The 25,187-nt window shown below is 47.2% G+C and overlaps 1 protein-coding gene across 1 annotated transcript in view; it reads left to right on the forward strand.

The window, feature by feature from the left end:
• LOC109905091 (alpha-1,3-mannosyl-glycoprotein 4-beta-N-acetylglucosaminyltransferase A-like) overlaps window positions 1–25,187 on the forward strand; it is a 75,771-nt gene that overhangs the window by 43,214 nt on the left and 7,370 nt on the right. Inside the window, exons 5-13 of the mRNA XM_031800189.1 lie at window positions 5,011–5,144; window positions 5,947–5,993; window positions 6,193–6,306; window positions 14,481–14,556; window positions 16,952–17,066; window positions 19,125–19,255; window positions 19,326–19,433; window positions 19,643–19,717; window positions 19,984–20,102. Of these exons, the coding sequence (XP_031656049.1) occupies window positions 5,011–5,144; window positions 5,947–5,993; window positions 6,193–6,306; window positions 14,481–14,556; window positions 16,952–17,066; window positions 19,125–19,255; window positions 19,326–19,433; window positions 19,643–19,717; window positions 19,984–20,102 (919 nt within the window). The remainder of the gene's footprint in view (window positions 1–5,010; window positions 5,145–5,946; window positions 5,994–6,192; window positions 6,307–14,480; window positions 14,557–16,951; window positions 17,067–19,124; window positions 19,256–19,325; window positions 19,434–19,642; window positions 19,718–19,983; window positions 20,103–25,187) is intronic.

Here is a 25,187-nt window from a genome sequence, read left to right on the forward strand (position 1 = left end):
GACCGTGGTACCAGTATACTATGCAACACCAACACACACACACAGCCCTGTTCCCCAGTGAAAGAGATCCCTGGGCCTGTTGTGTCAGTGTGGGACAAATGGAGTCATATGTCTGTAGTATTTCAGTGTGGTGTGGTTTTCAGGGGATCACCCCCTCTAAGGAAGATAATAGTCTGTATTCCCTATTCTACTCTCTCTCTCCCTCCCTCCCTTCAGGACACAGAATACAACTGATAGCCAGGAGTATAACAATAGCCTCTCTCTCTCTCTCTCTCTCTCTCTCTCTCTCTCTCTCTCTCTCTCTCTCTCTCTCTCTCTCTCTCTCTCTCTCTCTCTCTCTCTCTCTCTCTCTCTCTCTCTCTCTCTCTCTCTCTCTCTCTCTCTCTGTCTCTGTCTCTGTCTCTGTCTCTGTCTCTGTCTCTCTCTCTCTCTCTCTCACATTTCAATATAAGGGCTTCATTGGCACGGGAAACACATGTTAACATTGGCCAAAGCAAGTGAAATAAACAATAAAAATGAACTGTAACTGTTAAACTCACAAAGTTCCAAAATAATAAAGAAATTTCTAATGTCATATAATGTCTATATACAGTGTTGTAACAATGTGCAAATAGTTAAAGTACAAAATGGAAAATAAATTAACATAAATATGGGTTGTATTTACAATGGTGTTTGTTCTTTCCAGTGTGTCAAGTAATTATTTTTAGTTTTCTCATGATTTGATTGGGTCTAATTGTGTTGCTGTCCTGGGGCTCTGTGGGGTGTGTTTGTGTTTGTGAACAGAGCCCCAGAACCAGCTTGCTTAGGGGACTCTTCTCCAGGTTAATTTCTCTGTAGGTGATGGCTTTGTTATGGAAGGTTTGGGAATCGCTTACTTTTAGGTGGTTATAGAATTTAACGTCTCTTTTCTGGATTTTGATCATTAGCGGATATCGGCCTAATTCTGCTCTGCATGCATTATTTGGTGTTTTATGCATGCAGAGTCTCAATTTGGTGTTTGTCCCATTTTGTGGAGTCTTGGTTGGTGAGCGGACCCCAGACCTCACAACCATAAAGGGCAATGGGTTCTATATCTGATTTAAGTATTTTTTAGCCAGATCCTAATTGGTATGTTGAATTTTTTGTTTCTTTTGATGGCATAGAATGCCCTTCTTGCCTTGTCTATCAGATCGTTCACAGTTTTGGGGAAGTTACCTGTGGTGCTGATGTTTAGGCGGAGGTATGTATAGTTTTTTTGCGTGCTCTAGGGCAACGGTGTCTAGATAGAATTTGTATTTGTGGTCCTGGCAACTGGACCTTTTTTGGAACACCATTCTTTTTGTCTTACTGAAATGTACTGTCAGGGCCCAGGTCTGGCAGAATCTGTGCAGAAGATCTAGGTGCTGCTGTAGGCCCTCCTTTATTGGGGACAGAAGCACCAGGTCATCAGCAAACAGTTGACATGTGTGACTCACAACCTGAGCCCAAATGCCTTCACACCAGTATAATACCATACTGTATACTATTACACTGCACTTATCACATAGTAATTCATACAGAAGTTAAGGCCATGCAACCTGAGTTGAAACCGGAATGATTCATAATTATTATTATTTTATTTTTATAAATAAAGTTCAGTACTGTAGATAAACAGATGCATGCGCCATATATTTATGTGGTGGACACGTGATACAGTCACATGATATTGTTGTGGTATGTCACAAAATCATGTTACGACCACACATCAATATTAATTTTATATATCAATATTTTGCTGTCTTGCTAAGTGGATGGTCTCTACAGAAGGTGTAAACGGTACAGCCAACTGGTTACTTGCATTGTAGTAATATCAGAAATAGATAGTGCCGATATAAATAACATATAGAGTATGTATAAGAACAATATCAATAATGATATCAGTGATAGACGAGGTAGTTATAGGCATACAATCAGGGGTAAAGTGGCTGAGCAGCACTGTGTTAGAAGAGAGTCATGTGAATAGAGGCACTGCAGATTGTGCTGATGACTGGTCCGTCCAAACCACGCATGAACAAGGGAATCTATATTCGGAGAGCCTGTTTCTGTCCTGCCCTTGACTTTGGTGCAGGGCATGTGATGTCCATAGCCTCTTCGTCGCAAAACTCCCTGAGCTTCTCAAAAAATATTTGTCTAGCTGTGTCCAGTCCAGGTGGCGCTTTTACAGGCAAACCATCTATGAGAGGAAAGATGTCAGCGTTGTGCAGCAGTTGAAACCTGGTCCCGACAGTCCGAACGCTCCTTGGCGACAACACCAGGCTCCAGAGCATCGAAGCTGTAAACAGAAAACAATCAATCTGAAGACATTATAACTCTGCACAACATCAATTCACCTCACAAGTTTAGATAAGAATAACCTCATAATGAAAGTCATTTTTTACCTGAAGTGCTGGTACTGCTTGATCTGTGGCAGCGGCCTGAAGTACAGAGCTGGTGGTGTTGTCAGCCATAGCTTTCCACCAGCACCGTACCAGCCTCCAGTCCAACCAGCTGTGGGATGTTGACCTCTGTCACAGTGCTGTCCTTCACAACACCAGCCGTCTCAGATAAAGTGTTCACTCTGGTCTTTCTGAAGGGCTAACTTGATGAGGCCAAAGCACCAGTCACCACAAACTTGGTGAGGCCACCACACCACAAACTTGGTGTGGCCTGTGATCAGGAAGTGAAGGTCCAGACTGTGGTGGAGCTTGTGCACGGTCCGCCAGGCACAATACCAGAGCACAAACTTGTTCTTGTCTTCGCCACTGCAGTTATCACAATTCAGGTCCACACGTGTTTTCCCAACTCCGTAGCTGGTGAAGTAATGGTGCATGTAGTTGATGACTGCGCTGCTGCTTTTGTTGCGCTAGCTCTCTTTTTGATGACTGTGGGACTAGTGGATTAGAGTCAGGCGTGTTCTACTGATTGATGCTGAAAGACACACTCCAGATTCATTATTATACAATCGATGCAAAATGGCATTCTGAGAGATCACTACACACAGTTCATACAGGTAATGTTAGCTACTGTAGCTAGCCAGCCATCTCATGACAGCTGGCTAGCTAACAGCAAGCTTTAACTAGCAATACAAACCGATTGTCATATCTATCTAAAGTTAACTAATATGTTCAATGTTAGCTAGCTAACATTAGGCTATAACTAGCAATGCATAATGGCATTCTGAGAAAACATCACTAACGTTACATACACCTCATACACATAACTTAACGTTAGCTAGCAAGCCAGCCACTCAGCTAACATTAGCTAGCTAACAGCAAGCTTTAACTTGGGATCTTTTGTTTAGACATGTCACGTTAAGGTTAGCTAGTTAAAAAATGAACTATACTCCCAATCCATAGAGTAACGTTACTAGCCATACAAACCAATTGTCATAGCAACCAAATAACGTTAGGTTTAATGTTAGTTAGCAAGCCAGCCATCGATCTCCAGCTGGCTAGCTAACAGCAAGTTTTTGCTTGCAATGAAAACAACTTTCTGACTAAATTAGAAACATATAATCTGTAGCTAGATTCTTACCTGTATACATGGATGAAGATTTCACGGCAGACTGCAAACCCTTTTATAAGACATCCTGTGTTGTTTCTGTTTAGTTTGCAAGCTGAACTGTGTGTAGTGATCTCTCAGAATGCCATTTTGAATGCAATTTTGCATCGATTGTATAATAATGCATCTGGAATTTGTCTTAGTTTGCACAGCTTGTTTGGCCCGTTGTTTTCCACTGATTCCAAAACGTGTTATTTTCAGAGTGAGAGAGAGAGTCAGCATTCATCGTCCAGAAAGTAGTCCATCACAACTTTTTCCCATTGACCTTTGTCGATAGCGCCTGATAAATTCAGGGCCGCAATTTTATTGAGAGCAGTAGCAACATATTTGCAGTTCTCCATGGCTAAAGTAACATTTTGAAAAAATAAAAAAACTGCAGTAGAAAGGATTATCTAGCAGCTCATTTTATAGACCCCAAGATAAACTCATCTGTCCAGCCCACTCATTATCTCAGCCAATCATGGCTAGCAGGAAGGTTGCTCACTTTCTCTGTGGCTAACCAACTAGGCTTGTAATATAACAATTCTATTCGTATTTACAGATGACATACATGTTTAATATTAAGGCACATGAAAGTTCAAATGTTCGAGAAGGCATTGCCAAAAAACGCATTTTGATAAACATATTTTTTTACGTTCCAAAGGCTCTCCTGTGAAGTCGTGACTTGCGACACACGCCTAGTTTCCTGAATTGGGTCACATTTTACTTCAGATTCTAGTAGGGTGAGGCCGGGTGCTGCAGACTGTTCTAGTGCCCTCACCAATTTGTTGATATATATGTTGAAGAGTGTGGGGCTTTAGCTGCATCCCTGTCTCACCCCACGGCCCTGTGGAAATAAATGTGTGTGTTTTTGCCAATTTTAACCGCACACTTGTTGTTTGTGTACATGGATTTTATAATATCATATGTTTTACCCCCAACGCCACTTTCCAACAATTTGTATAGCGGACCCTCATGCCAAATTAGGTCACAAGCTTTTTTGAAATGAACAAAGCATTTGAATACTTGTTTGTCAATTAGGGTGTGCAGGGTGAAGATGTGGTTTGTCGTATGGTAATTAGGTAAAACGGCAATTTTGCCATTTATTCAGTACATTGTTTTCACTGAGGAAATGTAGGAGTCTGCTATTAATGATAATGCAGAGGATTTCTCTCTCCCCCTCCCTCTCTTTCTCTCTCTCCCTCTCTATATTTATTTCTCTCTCCCTCGCTATTTTTTCTCTCTCCCCTCCCTCTCTTGCACTCTCCCCCCCCAACTCTTTCTTTCATTCTTTCTTTCTCCCTCCCACCAGTCTCTCTCTCTCTTCCTCTCCTATCTTTTCCTCAGTTAAACTTCTGCCCTCCATTCATTGTAAATGTTTGTTTTCTTAAAATACAAAGCAACTTAGTTAACCCATTTAACACGTTCTGTTCTCAGCCTGTGTGTTTTTGTGTTTCTTTTCATCTCCCCCAGTCTCCATGGTGATGGGTATTCCTACCGTAAAGCGTAAAGTGAAGTCGTACCTGGCTGAGACGCTACACTCGCTCATCAACAAGCTCTCACCTGAGGAGAAACATGACTGTGTCATCATAGTCTTCGTAGGAGAGGTGGGGGGAAACACACACACACATACACACACACATCCACCAGGGTTTCTCAAAGAAAAATAGAAGATAAATTTACCGTCCCCATATGCATTGGGTGCATAACCTGATTAGGACGTCCACCCATGGTGCTCAGAATGAAACATCACATTGACATTATGGTAATTCGTCTTGAAGATGTTAGAATAACTGTCCACATTTACTTTTCCTCAGACAACAAGACCAGTAACAAACAGAAAAATCACTAACCTGTCAATCTACTATCCCCCATAGTAGAAAAGTTGACCTATTCTATTGGTCAGCTTGTCGTTCTCTACGAGAAATAAATAGCCTTTTCTAAACAGACTCTGGGACAGTTGTGGGACGATAGATCACAAATTCATACAACCAGTAGGCCTAGGCTACATCAAAACAGTGACACTGATGCAACAGACTTGGATTAGCTGACACAACGTGCCATTGGAACACATCAGTGATGGTTGATGATAATAGGCCTCTGTACGCCTATGTAGATATTCCATTAAACATCAGCCTGTTCTAGCTTCAATAGTCATTTACAACATTAACAATGTCTACACCGTCTTTCTGATCAATTTGATGTTATTTTAATGGACAAAAAAATTAGCTTTTCTTTCAAAAACAAGGACATTTCTAAGTGACCCCAAACTTTTGAACGGTAGTGTAGCTCATTCTATTATTCTGGTTTCAATTTTTATTTTTTTGTGCCCAAACCCCTGACACTCTCATACACACACACACACACACTGTGACATACAAATAATGACATTATTTTCTGTTTCTGCAGACGGACACAGAATACGTCCAAAGCGTGGTGACCGGACTGGAGAAAGAGTGAGTGACCTCACTTCCTGTCCCTAACCTCACACATCTTCCTGTCTTTGATGTCTGTTTCCTGTCTGATAATTCCCCTGACGGTTTAGAGAGAACAGAAGGAGAAAAACAAATTGTTTGTGTGTGTGTGTGTGTGTGTGTGTGTGTGTGTGTGTGTGTGTGTGTGTGTGTGTGTGTGTGTGTGTGTCGTCTATCCCAGGTTTTCTATAGAGTTCAGTTCAGGTCTGTTGGAGGTGATCTCTCCTCCTGCCAGCTACTACCCTGATCTCAAAGACCTCAAAGAGACCTTCGGAGACTCCAGAGAGAGGGTCAGGTGAGGGGAAACACCCAGTAAAACAGACAACATTTAAACAGGGCTCCAGACTTACATTTCCTCCTGGTGGCACTGCTGACACTAACGTTTCAGTTTGAAATGTTATACTATCAGGAGGTGAGTCTCGCTCATTACAGCAGCCGTCCCCACCAACACAGACAGGCAGGCACAACAGCTTTATTACAGGAATCATGAGGATAATGCACTGTTTACTGTTTATGTACTGTTTAACAAATTCATGGTTTTATCTGCCCCCAAAATATGTTTTGATTGAAGTAACTAGGTAGAATGTGCACCTCGCACCAGTGCGACCGATAAAACATAGTACTCACAGCCAAGTCAAAGGGTCGCAAAATGCAACTAAATGGTCACAGCTTGGAGCCTCTGTCCCGTTCAGTCTGGAGCCCTGTCGTCTCCTCTGTCCCGTTCAGTCTGGAGCCCTGTCGTCTCCTCTGTCCCGCTCAGTCTGGAGCCCCGTCGTCTCCTCTGTCCCGTTCAGTCTGGAGCACCGTCGTCTCCTCTGTCCCGTTCAGTCTGGAGCCCCGTCGTCTCCTCTGTCCCGTTCAGTCTGGAGCCCCGTCGTCTCCTCTGTCCCGTTCAGTCTGGAGCCCCGTCGTCTCCTCTGTCCCGTTCAGTCTGGAGCCCCGTCGTCTCCTCTGTCCCGTTCAGTCTGGAGCCCCGTCGTCTCCTCTGTCCCGTTCAGTCTGGAGCCCCGTCGTCTCCTCTGTCCCGTTCAGTCTGGAGCCCCGTCGTCTCCTCTGTCCCGTTCAGTCTGGAGCCCCGTCGTCTCCTCTGTCCCGTTCAGTCTGGAGCCCTGTCGTCCCCTCTGTCCCGTTCAGTCTGGAGCCCCGTCGTCTCCTCTGTCCCGTTCAGTCTGGAGCCCCGTCGTCTCCTCTGTCCCGTCAGTCTGGAGCCCCGTCGTCTCCTCTGTCCCGTTCAGTCTGGAGCCCCGTCGTCTCCTCTGTCCCGTTCAGTCTGGAGCCCCGTCGTCTCCTCTGTCCCGTTCAGTCTGGAGCCCCGTCGTCTCCTCTGTCCCGTTCAGTCTGGAGCCCCGTCGTCTCCTCTGTCCCGTTCAGTCTGGAGCCCCGTCGTCTCCTCTGTCCCGTTCAGTCTGGAGCCCTGTCGTCCCCTCTGTCCCGTTCAGTCTGGAGCCCCGTCGTCTCCTCTGTCCCGTTCAGTCTGGAGCCCTGTCGTCTCCTCTGTCCCTATCAGAGGAAGTTTCTCCGCCTTTCATCTTCAATTGGTGACTAACATTGGGAAAATTTCAAATAACGCCCAAACTCCGCCACTTTGGCACCTCTCCAGCCCAGCTCCCCTGCTCACACCCCAATGAAAATGACTTTGTTCTAGCTATTGTTCGTGGATGTGTCACGTCCGTTGGGCATTGCTAGTGACAGGATGGAGAGTAGAGGAGAGAGGGATGAGCGGGATGGAGGAGTGGGCCAGGTACTCAGTATTCCACAGGCATCTCTCAAAGTGAGCTCAAGGTTGATTGCATTTCTCCCTCTCTCCCACCCTCCCCTTTTCCCTCCCACCCTCCCCATTTCCCTCTCTCCCTCCCATTTTCCCTCCCACCCTCCCCTTTTCCCTCCCTCCCACCCTCCCCATTCCCTCTCTCCCTCCCATTTTCCCTCCCACCCTCCCCTTTTCCCTCTCTCCCTCCCCTTTTCCCTCTCTCCCTCCCCTTTTCCCTCTCTCCCTCCCCTTTTCCCTCCCTCCCTCCCCTTTCCCTCTCTCCCTCCCCTTTTCCCTCTCTCCCTCCCCTTTTCTCTCCCTCCCCTTTTCCCTCTCTCCCTCCCCTTTTCCCTCCCTCTCCTTTTCCCTCTCTCCCTCCCTTTTCCCTCTCTCCCTCCCCAATTTCCCTCCCTCCCTCCCCTTTTCCCTCTCTCCCTCCCCTTTTCTCTCCTCCCCTTTTCCCTCTCTCCCTCCCCTTTTCCCCTCCCTCCCCTTTTCCCTCTCTCCCTCCCCTTTTCCCTCTCTCCCTCCCCATTTTCCCTCCCTCCCTCCCCTTTTCCCTCTCTCCCTCCCCTTTTCCCTCTCTCCCCCCCTTTTCTCTCCCACCCTCCCCTTTTCCCTCTCTCCCTCCCCTTTTCCCTCCCTCCCTCCCCTTTCCCTCTCTCCCTCCCCTTTTCCCTCTCTCCCTCCCCTTTTCTCTCCCTCCCCTTTTCCCTCTCTCCCTCCCCTTTTCCCTCTCTCCCTCCCCTTTTCCCTCTCTCCCTCCCCATTTTCCCTCCCTCCCTCCCCTTTTTCCCTCTCTCCCTCCCCTTTTCCCTCTCTCCCTCCCCTTTTCTCTCCCACCCTCCCCTTTTCCCTCTCTCCCCTCCCCTTTTCCTCCCACCCTCCCATTTCCCTCTCTCCCTCCCATTTTCCCTCCCACCCTCCCCTTTTCCTCTCTCCCTCCCCTTTCTCTCCCTCCCCTTTTCCCTCTCTCCCTCCCCTTTTCCCTCTCTCCCTCCCCTTTTCCCTCTCTCCCTCCCCATTTTCCCTCCTCCCTTTCCCTCTCTCCCCCCCTTTTCTCTCTCCCTCCCCTTTTCCCTCTCTCCCTCCCCAATTTCCCTCCCTCCCTCCCCTTTTCCCTCCCTCCCTCCCCTTTTCCCTCTCTCCCTCCCCATTTCCCTCCCACCCTCCCCTTTTCCCTCCCTCCCCTTTTCCCTCCCTCCCCTTTTCCCTCCCTCCCCATTTCCCTCTCTCCCTCCCCTTTTCCCTCTCTCCTCCCCTTTTCTCTCCCTCCCTTTTCCCTCCCACCCTCCCCTTTTCCCTCCCTCCCACCCTCCCCATTTCCCTTTCTCCCTCCCATTTCCCTCCCTCCCTCCTCTTTTACCTCCCTCCCCATTTCCCTCCCACCCTCCCCATTTCCCTCTCTCCCTCCCATTTTCCCTCCCTCCCTCCCCTTTTCCCTCCCTCCCCTTTTCCCTCCCTCCCATTTTCCCTCCCACCCTCCCCTTTTCCCTCCCTCCCCTTTTCCCTCCCTCCCATTTTCCCTCCCACCCTCCCCTTTTCCCTCCCTCCCCATTTCCCTCCCACCCTCCCCTTTTCCCTCCCTCCCCTTTTCCCTCCCTCCCCATTTCCCTCTCTCCCTCCCATTTTCCCTCCCTCCCCTTTTCCCTCCCTCCCATTTTCCCTCCCACCCTCCCCTTTTCCCTCCCTCCCCATTTCCCTCCCACCCCTCCCCTTTTCCCTCTCTCCCTCCCCTTTTCCCTCTCTCCCTCCCCTTTTCCCTCCCTCCCTCCCCTTTTCCCTCCTTCCCTCCCCTTTTCCCTCTCTCCCTCCCATTTTCCCTCCCACCCTCCCCTTTTCCCTCCCTCCCTTTTCCCTCCCTCCCATTTTCCCTCCCTCCCCTTTTCCCTCCCTCCCCTTTTCCCTCCCTCCCCATTTCCCTCTCTCCCTCCCATTTTCCCTCCCTCCCTTTTCCCTCCCTCCCATTTTCCTCCCACCCTCCCCTTTTCCCTCCCTCCCCATTTCCCTCCCACCCTCCCCTTTTCCCTCCCTCCCCTTTTCCCTCACTCCCCTTTTCCCTCCCTCCCCATTTCCCTCTCTCCCTCCCATTTTCCCTCCCACCCTCCCCCTTTTCCCTCTCTCCCTCCCCTTTTCTCTCCCTCCCCTTTTCCCTCTCTCCCTCCCCTTTTCTCTCCCTCCCCTTTTCCCTCTCTCCTCCCCTTTTCCCTCCCTCCCTCCCCTTTTCCCTCCCTCCCTCCCCTTTTCCCTCTCTCCCTCCCCTTTTCCCTCCCTCCCTCCCATTTTCCCTCCCTCCCTCCCCTTTTCCCTCCTTCCCTCCCCTTTTCCCTCTCTCCCTCCCCTTTTCCCTCCCTCCCTCCCTTTTCCCTCTCTCCCTCCCCTTTTCCCTCTCTCCCTCCCCTTTTCCCTCTCTCCCTCCCCTTTTCCCTCTCTCCCTCCCCATTTTCCCTCCCTCCCTCCCTTTTCCCTCCCTCCCTCCCATTTTCCCTCCCTCCCCTTTTCCCTCTCTCCTCCCCTTTTCCCTCTCTCCCTCCCCTTTTCCCTCTCGCCCTCCCCTTTTCCCTCTCTCCCTCCCCTTTTCCCTCTCTCCCTCCCCTTTTCCCTCTCTCCCTCCCCTTTTCCCTCTCTCCCTCCCCTTTTCCCTCTCTCCCTCCCCTTTTCCCTCCCTCCCTCCCCTTTTCCCTCTCTCCCTCCCCTTTTCCCTCTCTCCCTCCCATTTCCCTCTCTCCCTCCCCTTTTCTCTCCCTCCCATTTTCCCTCCCTCCTACATTCACTGCTGTTGGAACATCTTTCTCTTAAACTTCTGTACTTTTTTCGATAGTAGAACATGAAAATGATTCAAATACCACAATTCATGCACACACTTCTATTCAGCGGTACTGTGGTTAGGCCTAGGCTCCACCCAGTTTATCAAGAGGTTTACCATTCAAATAAATGATTACATTTGAAATGTTTTAAATAAATACAAACATCAGAGACAGCCATGTATGCATTAGTGAATAAATTAAACAAATCATACAATCAATTCGACTTAACAACATAATGGTAATGATACTGAACTCAAAAGATGGCCAGTGATTGAACAGAGCAGCAGCTAGGTTTAACTGTCTGGATCAAGTACCATTCTGTGACTGGCTAATATGCCTTATTTTTTTGCCGTGGTATTGAGTATTGTGATACTATACCTGATGACAACACTACTCTCGCTCTATAATGATATCTTTCTTTCTTACCTTTCTCTTCTTCTCTCTCCCTCCTCACTCTGTTTTATCTCTTTCCTCTGCACACCCCTCCCTCTGTCTGATCGATGTTGTCATATCATCCCTTCTCTCTCTCTCTCGCTCTTCTAGAAATGCTTTATCGCTTCCATTTGTTCTCTCTCCCTCTGTTTTCTCTGTCTTTCTCTCCCTCTGTCTCTTCCTCCCTCACACTCCATCACTCTGTGTCCCGTGAGAAATTAGTGTTCATCCAACGAGACCGCACATCTGACAGCGTGTGCGTGCTCAGTGTGCTTTTTATTTATTTAAAAAGGCAAGTCCGTTAAGAACAAATTCTTATTTTCAATGACGGCCTAGGAACAATGGGTTAGCTGCCTTGTTCAGGGCCTGTTAGCGTGTTAGCATCGGCCTGCTAACTGTCTGAATCGCCGTGAACCCATATGTTCACTTGGCTATGCATGCCTCTCTCTAATATCAAAATGCCTTGTCCTGGTTATTGATTACTGTCTTATTTCACTGTAGAGCCTCTAGCCCTGCTCAATATGCCTTAACCAACCATGTTGTTCCACCTTCTACATATGCGATGACATCACCTGTTTTAAACGTCTCTAGAGACTATATCTCTCTCATCATTACTCAATGCCTAGGTTTATGTCCAATGTACTCTCTTCATACCATACCTTTGTCTGTACATTATGCCTTGAATCTATGCTATCGTGCCCAGAAACCTGCTCCCTTTACTCTCTGTTCTGAACGTGCTAGACGGCCAGTTCTTATAGCCTTTAGCCGTACCTTTATCCTACTTCTCCTCTGTTCCTCTGGTGATGTAAAGGTTAATCCAGGACCTGCAGTGCCTAGCTCCACTCCTACTCCCCAGACGCTCTCATTTGTTAACTTCTGTAACCGTAAAAGCCTTGGTTTCATGCATGTTAACATTAGAAGCCTCCTCTCTAAGTTTGTTGTCTTAGCCGTGTCTGAACCCTGGCTTAGGAAAACCACCAAAAACCTTGAAATCTCCATCGTTAACTACAACATTTTCCGCCAAGATAGAACTGCCAAAGGGCGCGGTGTTGCAATCTACTGCAAAGATAGCCTGCAGAGTTCTGTCTTACTATCCAAGTCTGTACCCAAACAATTCGATCTTCTACTTCTAAAAATGCACCTTTCCAGAAACAAGTCTCTCACTGTTGCCGCTTGCTATAGACCTCCTTCTGCCCCCAGCTGTGACCTCGATACCATATGTGAATTGATTGCCCCCATCTATCTTCTGAGCTCGTGCTACTAGATGACCTAAACTGGGACATGCTTAACACCCCGACAATCCTACAATCCAAGCTTGATGCCCTCAATCTCACACAAATTATCAATGAACCTACCAGGTACAACTCCAAATCCGTAAACACGGGCACCCTCATAGATGTCATCCTAACTAACTCGCCCTCCAAATATACCTCTGCTGTTTTCAATCAAGATCACTGCCTCATTGCCTGCATCCGTAATGGGTTCTCGACCAAACGACCACCCCTCATCACTGTCAAACGCTCCTTAAAACACTTCAGCGAGCAGGCCTTTCTAATTGACCTGGCCGGGGTATCCTGGAATGACATTGACCTCATCCCGTCAGAAGATGATGCCTGGCTATTCTTTAAAAGTGCCTTCCTCACCATCTTAAATAAGCATGCCCCATTCAAAAAAATGAGAACTAGGAATAGATTTAGTCCTTGGTTCACTCCAGACCTCTCTGCCCTTGACCAGCACAAAAACATCCTGTGGCGTTCTGCATTAGCAGAATCCGTTAGGATCTTGCAACCTTTCGGTTACTGCCCCAACACTCTAACCACTAGGCTACCTGCTTCGTCCTATAGAGGACTCCTGATATCTCCAGGAGTGATAAGTATAATTTTCGTGTTGTTGTTTAGTACTGTCTCAGGCCATCTACTTTTTAAGGGTCCACACCACTCTCTCAATTAAGTATCTTACCTAGTTTTCGGATGATCTCATTTAGCTTTTTTGTAGTTCTTTAGTCAACTATGTGTGTGTGTTTTCTGTACCTGTTCGCTCCTCTCACTGTAGGATTTACAGACAGACACTCCCAACCCCTTACCTGCAACCATTCTAATTTAATATACCCTGCGTGCACAACCCATGTGGAATACCTGGAACTACTGATCTGCGGTCAAGAATGATGAGTTCATCTCAGCCTATGCTGCCCTTCAGTCCCTAGACTTTTTGGCCCTGACAGAGACATGGATCAACCCAGAGAACACTGCTACTCCAGCTGCTCTCTCTTCATCAGACTACTTTTTGACGTACTCTCGGTACTGGTGACCCCCAGGGCTCGGTTCTAGGCCCTCTCCTCTTCTCTCTTTACACCAAGTCACTTGACTCCATTATATCCTCACATGTTCTCTCCTGTCATTGCTATCTGGATGACACTCAACTACATATTTCCCTAGATTTCCCAAGTCACCCCGCTCCTCCGCACACTGACCTCCAGTCAAAGCTTGCATCCACTACAAGACTTGCCTATGGGGCAGGAAGAGGAACCTTAAGGCTCTGCCCAACCCGAGTACTCCGTTCTGCCACCCCTGTTCTGTTGGCTCTCCCACCCCTACAGGAGGGCAACTCCCACCCCTACAGGAGGGCAACTCCCACCCCTACAGGAGGGCAACTCCCGCTCAGCCCAGTCCAAGCTTTTCTCTGTCCTGGCACCTCAATGGTGGAAGCAGCTTTCCTGCATAGTTTCTGCCAATCTTCCGAAAACATCTGAAACCATACCTCTCCAAAGGGTATCTTAAATAATCCCACAGCACCCTCCACGTACACCCCCCCCCCCCAACAAAAACACTTGCCTTTCCTGAACTAATGCTCACACTTTTCCCCCTTACTAGCTGTGACTTTGCTGATAACTGCATTATTGAGGAACGTGTACATACTATGACTGAGGTATGTGGTTGTCCCACCTAGCTGGATGCACTAACTGGAAGTCGCTCTGGGTTAGACAAGCCTTTATTCTTCCTACTATTCTTCACAAGCCTTTATTCTTCCCACTGCCCTCACATCAGAAATGTGTTGATGTTCGTTCTTTCTTTCTCTCTTTCTTTCTCTCTTTCTCTCCTTCTCTCTTTCAGTGTTAGAACTCAGTCTGATGTGTGCCTGTTGTGTGTTGCCCTTTGTAAGCACTATTCTTTTTCAGGGGGCTCATTGAATATTAATGAGAAGCCCGCTGGACTCCCTGCTGCTGGAAAGATGGAAAGTGTGTGTGTGTGTGTGTGTGTGTGTGTGTGCACCCACCTCTGAGTGCATGGTAAACAGAGCTCATTAGAGCCACTTATAGCAAGAATTGACTGTACCTACTGCCCACCTGCTGTGTGTGTGTGTGCCAGCCTCAACACCTGCTGTCAGGCAGTGATGTGTACACCTGCTCCCTCTAGCCACCATACATCAGTCATTTAGCAACAGGGTAGGAGGAAATGATTCCTAATCGTGTGTGTGTTGTAGATGGAGGACCAAGCAGAATCTGGACTATTCCTTCCTCATGATGTATGCTGTGAGCAAAGGAGTCTACTATGTCCAGGTATGTACGTCCTTGGAACACACATGCACACACATTCCGTCCCTAGCCCTATTAAAACAGCGTTCCCATGGCAACATGTTAGAATGTGACCAGCAGGAGCAGTATGTGTCTGGGGCAGAGTTGTAGTACACCTAGTACCAACACACACACACACTTACTTCAGCATTAGAGTATTGTTTCCGTTACCACGGAAACAGTGATGAGTCTGCAGTTTGGAACAATGCGTTCCCAATTTGGGCATGTTCTTTACATCAAACAAGGCCATTTGCAATTGTGTGTGGGTCAGAAGAGCAGGATGGAGAGAGATGGAGTTGCATGCTCTTTTGTCAGAGTTGGGCAGTATTTTCCCCTCCTTGTGAAGATCAGAGGTACTGTGATACTGTACAGGTTGTTCTGTCTGTTATATCATACCACCTGCTGATCCCTCCCTCATTCCCATAGATCACAAGCATACATAGATATAATGAGCTACCACATTAAATCTCATTTCTTCTTCTGTTAACCCCATCTGTCGTTTGTTTGTTTGTTTGTGTTCTGGTTGATGTTTTAATGTTCCATTCTGTGTTGACGTTGTCTCCAGGGGATGACAGAGGTACTGAGTGCTGTCATTAACACTGTGTAGTTGACTTTACTGTTGTAGGCCACAGACATCATAGTGCCTATAGAATGTACACAACCATAGACCTTATGTACAGTGCATTCAGAAAGTATTTAGACCCCTTGACTTTTCCCACATTTTGTTATGTTACAGCCTTATTCTAAAATGGATTGAAAAAATATATCATCTACACACATTATGTTTTTAGATTTTTTTTTTAGCAAAGATATTAAAAACATGAGACTCGAAATTGAGCTCAGGTGCATCCTGTTTCCATTGATCATCCTTGAGATGTTTCAACAACTTGATGGAGTCCACCTGTGGTAAATTCAATTGATTGGACATGATTTGGAAAGGCACCGCACCTGTCTATATAGCAGTTGACAGTGCATGTCACAGCAAAAACCAAGCCATGGGGTCGAAGAAATTGTCCGTAGAGCTCAAAGACAGGATTGTGTCGAGGCACATATCTGTGGAAGGGTATAAAAAAATTTCTGCAGCATTGAAGGTCCCCAAGAACACAGTGGTCTCCATCATTCTTGAATTTACGAAGTTTGGAACCACCAAGGCTCTACCTAGAGCTGGCCGCCTGGCCAAACTGAGCTATCGGGGGAGAAGGGCCTTGGTCAGGGAGGTGACCAAGAACCCGATGGTCACTCTGACAGAGCTCCAGAGTTCCTCTGTGGAGATGGAAGAACCTTCTAGAAGGACAACCATCTCTGCAGCACTCGACCAATCAGGCATTTTAAGGTAGAGGGGCCAGATGGAAGCCACTCCTCAGTAAAAGGCACATGACAGCCCGATTGGAGTTTGCCAAAAAGGCACCTAAAGGACTCAGACCATGAGAAACAGGATTCTCTGGTCTGATGAAACCAAGATTGAACTTTTTGGCCTGAATGCCAAGCATCATGTCTAGAGGAAACCTGGCACCATCCCTACAGTGAAGCATGGGGGTGGCAGCATCATGCTGCGGGGATGTTTTTCAGCGGCATGGACTGGGAGTCAGGATCAAGGGAAAGATGGACAGAGCCAAGTACATAGAGATCCCTTGATGAAAACCTGGTCCAGAGCGGACCTCCGACTGGGTCGAAGGACAACGACACTAAGCACACAGCCAAGACGACGCAGGAGTGGCTTCGGGACAAGTCTCTGAGTGGCCCAACCAGAGCCTGGACTTGAACCTGATCGAACATCTCTGGAGAGACCTGAAAATAGCTGTGCAGCAACGCTCCCCATCCAACCTGACAGCTTGAGAGGATCTGCAGAGAAGAACGGGAGAAACTCCCCAAATACAGGTGTGCCAAGCTTGTAGCATTATACCCAAGAAGACTCGGCTGTAATCGCTGCCAAAAGGTGCTTCAACAAAGTAATGAGTAAAGGGTCTGAAGACTTATGTAACTGTGATATTATTTACAATAATTTCAAAAAACCTGTTTTTGCTTTGTCATTATGGGGTATTGTGATGTCATTATGGGGTATTGTGATGTCATTATGGGGTATTGTGATGTCATTATGAGGTATTGTGATTTCATTATTGGGTATTGTGATGTCATTATGGGGTATTGTGATGTCATTATGGGGTATTGTGGGGGGATTTCTTATTAAAATGTGAATACTTTCCAAATGCACTGTACACACCCAGTGTTTCTGTAGCCGCTATGCACCAGCTTAGCTCAGTGAGAGGGACTTGATGTATGCTGTTATGTTTGTCAGCTGTATGTGTGATATGCTGAACCCCTGCAAGCCTCTCACCTCACCAGTCACTCTTTCTCCCCCAACACACCACCTTCACCTCAGTTGGAGGATGACATTGTGGCCAAACCAAACTACTTTGCCACCATGAAGAACTTTGCCCTACAGCTCTCCTCTGAGGACTGGATGATCCTTGAGTTCTCCCAACTCGGCTTCATCGGTAACGCACATGAACACACACACACACACACACACACACACACACACACACACACACACACACACACACACAGTCGGAGCATTTAGCAACCCTTTCTTTGCGTGGGCTGCGTCTCCATGCACCGATGTCTGCCTTCCGCATGTGGTGGAAGGTGGCAGAGCTACAGTGTTTGTCAGACCAGGACCCATCCTGAAAATCGGCCTTCTAACGAAATGTCTGTACTGTCCGAACGGTTGGGGCTATAAACTAATGACATCACCATCGAAAGCAGAGACAATCACAAACACGTTGTTTTGCCCTACGACACCCACAAGCTTCACAAAGCTCGTGTGAAACGAACCCGGAACCAGTTAAAATATCAGTGGCAGTACTTCAGTGCAGTAAATATTAATGGCAGTACTTCAGTGCAGTAAATATTAGGGGTTAAAGCTGCAATATCGATCTTTTTGGGCATCCTGACAAAATTCACATAGAAGTGTGACTTATATAGATCTATATTCTCATTGAAAGCAAGTCTAAGAAGCTCGGCAGGCAGCCCAGGGGTTAGAGTGTAGGGGTGGCAGGTAGCCCAGGGATTAGAGTGTAGGGGCGGCAGGTAGCCCAGGGGTTAGAGTGTAGGGGTGGCAGGTAGCCCAGGGATTAGAGTGTAGGGGCGGCAGGTAGCCCAGGGGTTAGAGTGTAGGGGTGGCAGGTAGCCCAGGTATTAGAGTGTAGGGGCGGCAGGTAGCCCAGGTGTTAGAGTGTAGGGGCGGCAGGTAGCCCAGGGGTTAGAGTGTAGGGGTGGCAGGTAGCCCAGGGATTAGAGTGTAGGGGCGGCAGGTAGCCCAGGGGTTAGAGTGTAGGGGCGGCAGGTAGCCCAGGGATTAGAGTGTAGGGGCGGTAGGTAGCCCAGGGGTTAGAGTGTCGGGGTGGCAGGTAGCCCAGGGGTTAGAGTGTAGGGGCGGCAGGTAGCCCAGGTGTTAGAGTGTAGGGGCGGCAGGTAGCCCAGGGGTTAGAGTGTAGGGGTGGCAGGTAGCCCAGGGATTAGAGTGTAGGGGCGGCAGGTAGCCCAGGGGTTAGAGTGTAGGGGTGGCAGGTAGCCCAGGGATTAGAGTGTAGGGGCGGCAGGTAGCCCAGGGGTTAGAGTGTCGGGGCGGCAGGTAGCTCAGGGGTTAGAGTGTAGGGGCGGCAGGTAGCCCAGTGGTTAGAGCGTTGTGCCAGTAACCGAAAGGTTGCTGGATCAAATCCCTGAGCTGACAAGGTAAAAATCTGTCGTTCTGCCCCTGAGCAAGGCAATTCCCCAGGCGCCGAATACTTGGATGTCGATTATGGCAGCCCCCTGCACCTCTCTGATTCAGAGGGGTTGGGTTAAATGCAGAAGACACATTTCAGTTGAATACATTCAGTTGTACAACTGACTAGATATCCCCCTTTCCCATATTTGTCTTTGTAAACCAGCTAAAAATATATTTCACAGCGGTTTCAACGGTACAATGATTATCTACAGGACTGCTTGTTTTGTCACATACATTGAAATTAGGTGAACTATTAGAATATTTGCAACCAGGAAATGGCACCACTAAAAAATAATTTCCTGAGTTTTAGTATATATCTCAGATATGGGCTGACACTTCAAAACATACTTCCTCCCCCCCAATTTTTTTTGACTATCGTTTTTTTTCTCCATGGGTGAACATGTTATTCAATGTGTTTCTATGGGCTAATAGCAGTAAGGCCTAAATCAAATAATCAAATAGCTTGGTATGACCATATTAAAACCATTCCATATGTTAGCTTAGTAGAAACCCAGACCCAGGCCCTTAGACTCCAGCGGGTTATTAACGAACACTGACTGTCAGCTAAAATGATGGAACATCAGCAAACATCAGGAGGCTTTTAGAGTGTAAAAAAACAAAGGTTTGAGTGGCCATCCCACTTAACATACTCCTTCTATGCTCTGTCTTCCACTCTCCATCTCGCTATCGATCCCCTAACCTCCCACTCTCCCTGTTTCACTCCCTCCTCTTTCTCCTCCCCCTCTCTCTCCCCATCGACCTCTCCTCTCCCTCCCTCTCTCAGGTAAGATGTTCCAGGCTCCAGATCTCAACCTCATAGTAGAGTTTATCCTCATGTTCTATAAGGAGAAGCCCATTGATTGGCTACTGGACCACATCCTCTGGGTCAAAGTGTGTAACCCAGAGAAAGACGCGGTACGTAAAACTTTGTGTGGGGAGGGGGTATCTTCAACTTTTTTTCACGATCTACCCTTTCTCCCTGCAGAAGCATTGTGAGAGGCAGAAGTCGAGTCTGCGTGTGCGGTTCAGGCCCTCTCTTTTTCAACACGTGGGGCTACACTCCTCTCTGGCCGGAAAGATCCAGAAACTCACCGTGGGTCCCAAACCTCTCATCCTCTCTCTAGCACCCTCCCTCTCACCCTAGATCACTCTCTCTGCATCAGCCTTTTACCATATGTCCAAACACCACCTCCATCTACCCACATATCTCCTCAACCCACCATACTAGGCCATGCTCACTTTCCCCTGGTATGACCCGTTCCGGTCATCTATGCTGCTGTCTCACTTCCACTTGCTGTTTAGGATAAGGACTTCCTGAAGCCCCTGCTCCATAAGATCCATGTGAACCCGCCTGCTGAGGTGTCCACATCTCTCAAGGTAAATCACCTTTAAATCACCCTCACATACACCTTTCTGGCTTGACCTTCTTATGAGTTGAAAAATATATATTGTTTTAAAGCCTGTTTCACCATAGGCTTTTTATTTCAAAATGTAAGGTAGTACGATATAATGGTTTGATATAGTTATTTGTGAAGTATACTGAGATGTTTGGAATTCATTAAAAACATTTGATATGTGTACTTATTTGTGAAGTATACTGAGATGTTTGGAATGCATTCAGCTGACAGTGCTGCGCTGTGCAGGTGTACCAGGGCCACACTTTGGAGAAGACCTACCTGGGAGAAGACTTCTTCTGGGCCATCAATCCTACTGCTGGAGACTACGTCCTCTTCAAGTTTGACAAGCCCATCAACATAGAGAGGTGAGGAGGGAGATGGAGCTGTGTGTGTGCATTTCTGAGGGAAAAGGGATGTCGTGCCATACATACAATCTTCCTCTTCCACAAGCTTAAGCATGCCTCTCTCTGGGGCTCAGTGTCTGCTAATGAGGGTGTTCTAAAATAAGAACTCCCAGGACACCCTGGGTGATTCACGGAAAGAAAGAGCGGAAAGGGTTGGAAGGAGAAAGAGAGGTGGTGGAGGAAGGAGACAGAGATGAGGTGATGTGGATGAGTAGAAAGAGAGGTGGTGGAGGAAGGAGACAGAGATGAGGTGATGTGGATGAGTAGAAAGAGAGGTGGTGGAGGAAGGAGACAGATGAGGTGATGTGGATGGAATGGATGAGTAGAAAGAGAGGTGGTGGAGGAAGGAGACAGAGATGAGGTGATGTGGATGGAATGGATGAGTAGAAAGAGAGGTGGTGGAGGAAGGAGACAGAGATGAGGTGATGTGGATGGAATGGATGAGTAGAAAGAGAGGTGGTGGAGGAAGGAGACAGAGATGAGGTGATGTGGATGGAATGGATGAGTAGAAAGAGAGGTGGTGGAGGAAGGAGACAGAGATGAGGTGATGTGGATGGAATGGATTAGAGCGAGATGTGGTGGAGGAAGGAGACAGAGATGAGGTGATGTGGATGGAATGGATGAGTAGAAAGAGAGGTGGTGGAGGAAGGAGACAGAGATGAGGTGATGTGGATGGAATGGATGAGTAGAAAGAGAGGTGGTGGAAGAAGGAGACAGAGATGAGTTGATGTGGATGAGTAGAAAGAGAGGTGGTGGAGGAAGGAGACAAAGATGAGGTGAAGTGGATGGAATGGATGAGTAGAAAGAGAGGTGGTGGAGGAAGGAGACAGATGAGGTGATGTGGATGAGTAGAAAGAGAGGTGGTGGAGGAAGGATACAGAGATGAGGTGATGTGGATGAGTAGAAAGAGAGGTGGTGGAGGAAGGAGACAGAGATGAGGTGATGTGATGTGGATGAGTAGAAAGAGAGGTGGTGGAGGAAGGAGACAGAGATGAGGTGATGTGGATGGAATGGATGAGTAGAAAGAGAGGTGGTGGAGGAAGGAGACAGAGATGAGGTGATGTGGATGAGTAGAAAGAGAGGTGGTGGAGGAAGGAGACAGAGATGAGGTGATGTGATGTGGATGAGTAGAAAGAGGCGATAGAGGTGTTAGAGAAGTCAGGGAGCTTCAAGGTGATTGACTGAGAGGAAAAAGAGGCCAACTCATCATTCTGTTTCATGTGTATCAAATCAATCAAATTAAAATGTGATTTGTCTATTGCGCCGAATACAACAGTGAAATGCTTGCTTACAATCCCTAAACCAACAATGCAGTTTTAAGAAATAACAAAATAACTAATAATTCAATAATTAAAGAGCAGCAGTAAAATAACAATAGTGAGGCTATATATAGCGTGTACCGGTACAGAGTCAATGTGCCGGTTAGTCGAGGTAATATGTAAAAATAATAATTTTAAAAAGCTTTATTTAACTAGGCAAGTCAGTTAAGAACAAATTCTTATTTACAATGACGGCCAATGGTGCGCTGCCCAATCGGACTCCCAATCACGGCCGGTTGTGATACAGCCTGGATTTGAACCAGGGTGTCTGTAGTGACACCTCAAGCGCTAAGATACAATGCCTTAGACCACTGCGACACTCGGGAGCCCTACATGTTGGTAGAGTTATTAAAGTGACTATGCATAGATAATAACAGAGACTAGCAGTATCATAGAAGAGGGTGGAGGGGCAATACAAATAGTCCGGGTAGCCATTTGATTAGATGTTCAGGAGTCTTATGGCTTGGGGGTAGAAGCTGTTTAAAAGCCTCTTGGACCTAGACTTGGTGCTCCGGTACCGCTTGCCGTGCGGTAGCAGAGAAAACAGTCTATGACTAGGGTGGTTGGAGTCTTAAACAATTTTTTTAGGGCCTTCCCCTGACACTGCCTGGTATAGAGGTCCTGGATGGCAGGAAGTTTGGCCCCGGTGATGTACTGGGTCGTACGCACTACCCTCTGTAGCGCCATACCTTTTCAGTCTCCTGAGGGGGAATAGGCTTTGTCGTGCCCTCTTCACGACTGTCTTGATGTGTTTGGACCATGTTCGTTTGTTGGTGATGTGGACGCCAAGGAACTTGAAGCTCTCACTCTCCACTACAACCCTGTCGATGAGAATGTGGGCATGCTCGGTCCTCCTTTTCCTGTAATCCACAGTAATGTCCTTTGTCTTGATCACGTTGAGGGGGAAGTTGTTGTCCTTGCACCACACAGTCAGGTCTCTGATGACCTCCCTATAGGCTGTCTTGTCATTGTCGGTGATCAGGCCTACCATCTGCAAACTTAATGATGTGTTGGAGTCATGCCTGGCCGTACAGTCATGAGTGAATAGGGAGTACAGGAGGGGACTGAGCACGCACCCTTGAGGGGCCCCCGTGTTGAGGATCAGCGTGGCGGATGTGTTGTTACCTACCCTTACCACCTGGGGGCGGCCCGTCAGGAAGTCCAGGATCCAGTTGCATAGGGAGGTGTTTAGTCCCAGGGTCCTTAGCTTAGTGATGAGCTTGGAGGGCACTATGGTGTTGAACGCTGAGCTGTAGTCAATGAATAGCATTCTCACATAGGTGTTCCTTTTGTCCAGGTGGGAAAGGACAGTGTGGAGTGCAATAGAGATTGCATCATCTGTGGCTCTGTTGGGGCGGTATGCAAATTGGAGTGGGTCTAGGGTTTCTGGGATTATGGTGTTTTGAGCCATCACTAGCCTTTCAAAGCACTTCATGGCTACAGACTTGAGTGCAATGGGTCGGTAGTCATTTAGGAATATGGTGGTCTGCTTGAAACAAGTTGGTATTACAGACTCAGACAGGGAGAGGTTGAAAATATCAGTGAAGACACTTGCCAATTGGTCAGTGCATGCTTGGAGTACACGTCCTGGTAATCTGTCTGGCCCTGCGGCCTTGTGAATGTTGAACTGTTTAAAGGTCTTACTCACATCGGCTGCGGAGAGCGTGATCACACAGCCGTCTGGAACAGCTGATGCTCTCGTGCATGTTTCTGTGTTACTTGCCTCGAAGCGAGCATAGACTTTATTTAGCTTGTCTTGTAGGCTCATGTCACTGGGCAGTTCTCGGATGTGCTTCCCTTTGTAGTCTGTAATAGTTTACAAATCCTGCCACATCTGATGAGCGTCGGAGCCGGTGTAGGCTGACTCGATCTTAGTCCTGTATTGATACTTTGCCTGTTTGATGGTTTGTCAGAGGGCATAGCGGGATTTCTAATAAGTTTCCGGGTTAGAGTCCCGCTTCTTTAAAGCGGCAGCTCTACCCTTTTAGCTCAGTGCGGATGTTGCCTGTAATCCATGGCTTCTGATTGGGGTATGTACGTACAGTCACTGTGGGGAAGACGTCATCGATGCACTTATTTTTGAAGCCAGTGACTGATGTGGTGTACTCCTCAATGCCATCGGAGGAATCCCGGAACCAGTCTATGCTAACAAAACAGTTTAGCATCTGCTTCATCTGACCACTTTTTTATTGACCAAGTCACTGGTGCATCCTTTTTTTATTTTTTGCTTGTAAGCAGAAATCAAGAGGGTAGAATTATGGTCAGATTTGTCAAATGGAGGGCGAGGGAGAGCTTTGTGTGTGGAGTAAAGGTGGTCAAGTTTTTTCCCTTTGTTTGCACATTTAACATGCTGATAGAAATGAGGTAAAACTGATTTAAATTTCCCTGCATTAAAGTCCCCGGCCACTATGAGCGCCGCCTCTGGATGAACGTTTTCCTGTTTGCTTATGGCGGAATACACCTCATTGAGTGCGGTCTTAGACAGCTACAAAAAATACAGATGAAAACTCTCTAGGTAGATAGTGTGGTCTACAGCTTATCATGAGATACTCTACCTCAGGCGAGCAAAACCTTGAGTCTTCCTAAGATATTGATCACCAGCTGTTGTTTACAAATACAGTGCCTTGCGAAAGTATTCGGCCCCCTTGAACTTTGCGACCTTTTGCCACATTTCAGGCTTCAAACATAAAGATATAAAACTGTATTTTTTTGTGAAGAATCAACAACAAGTGGGACACAATCATGAAGTGGAACGACATTTATTGGATTTTTCAAACTTTTTTTACAAATCAAAAACTGAAAAATTGGGCGTGCAAAATTATTCAGCCCCTTTACTTTCAGTGCAGCAAACTCTCTCCAGAAGTTCAGTGAGGATCTCTGAATGATCCAATGTTGACCTAAATGACTAATGATGATAAATACAATCCACCTGTGTGTAATCAAGTCTCCGTATAAATGCACCTGCACTGTGATAGTCTCAGAGGTCCGTTAAAAGCGCAGAGAGCATCATGAAGAACAAGGAACACACCAGGCAGGTCCGAGATACTGTTGTGAAGAAATTTAAAGCCGGATTTGGATACAAAAAGATTTCCCAAGCTTTAAACATCCCAAGGAGCACTGTGCAAGCGATAATATTGAAATGGAAGGAGTATCAGACCACTGCAAATCTACCAAGACCTGGCCGTCCCTCTAAACTTTCAGCTCATACAAGGAGAAGACTGATCAGAGATGCAGCCAAGAGGCCCATGATCACTCTGGATGAACTGCAGAGATCTACAGCTGAGGTGGGAAACTCTGTCCATAGGACAACAATCAGTCGTATATTGCACAAATCTGGCCTTTATGGAAGAGTAGCAAGAAGAAAGCCATTTCTTAAAGATATCCATAAAATGTGTTGTTTGAAGTTTGCCACAAGCCACCTGGGAGACACACCAAACATGTGGAAAAAGGTGCTCTGGTCAGATGAAACCAAAATGGAACTTTTTGGCAACAATGCAAAACTTTATGTTTGGCGTAAAAGCAACACAGCTCATCACCCTGAACACACCATCCCCACTGTCAAACATGATGGTGGCAGCATCATGGTTTGGGCCTGCTTTTCTTCAGCAGGGACAGGGAAGATGGTTAAAATTGATGGGAAGATGGATGGAGCCAAATACAGGACCATTCTGGAAGAAAACCTGATGGAGTCTGCAAAAGACCTGAGACTGGGACGGAGATTTGTCTT

Source organism: Oncorhynchus kisutch, linkage group LG2 (genome assembly GCF_002021735.2).
Source record: "Oncorhynchus kisutch isolate 150728-3 linkage group LG2, Okis_V2, whole genome shotgun sequence".
NCBI lineage: Eukaryota > Metazoa > Chordata > Actinopteri > Salmoniformes > Salmonidae > Oncorhynchus > Oncorhynchus kisutch.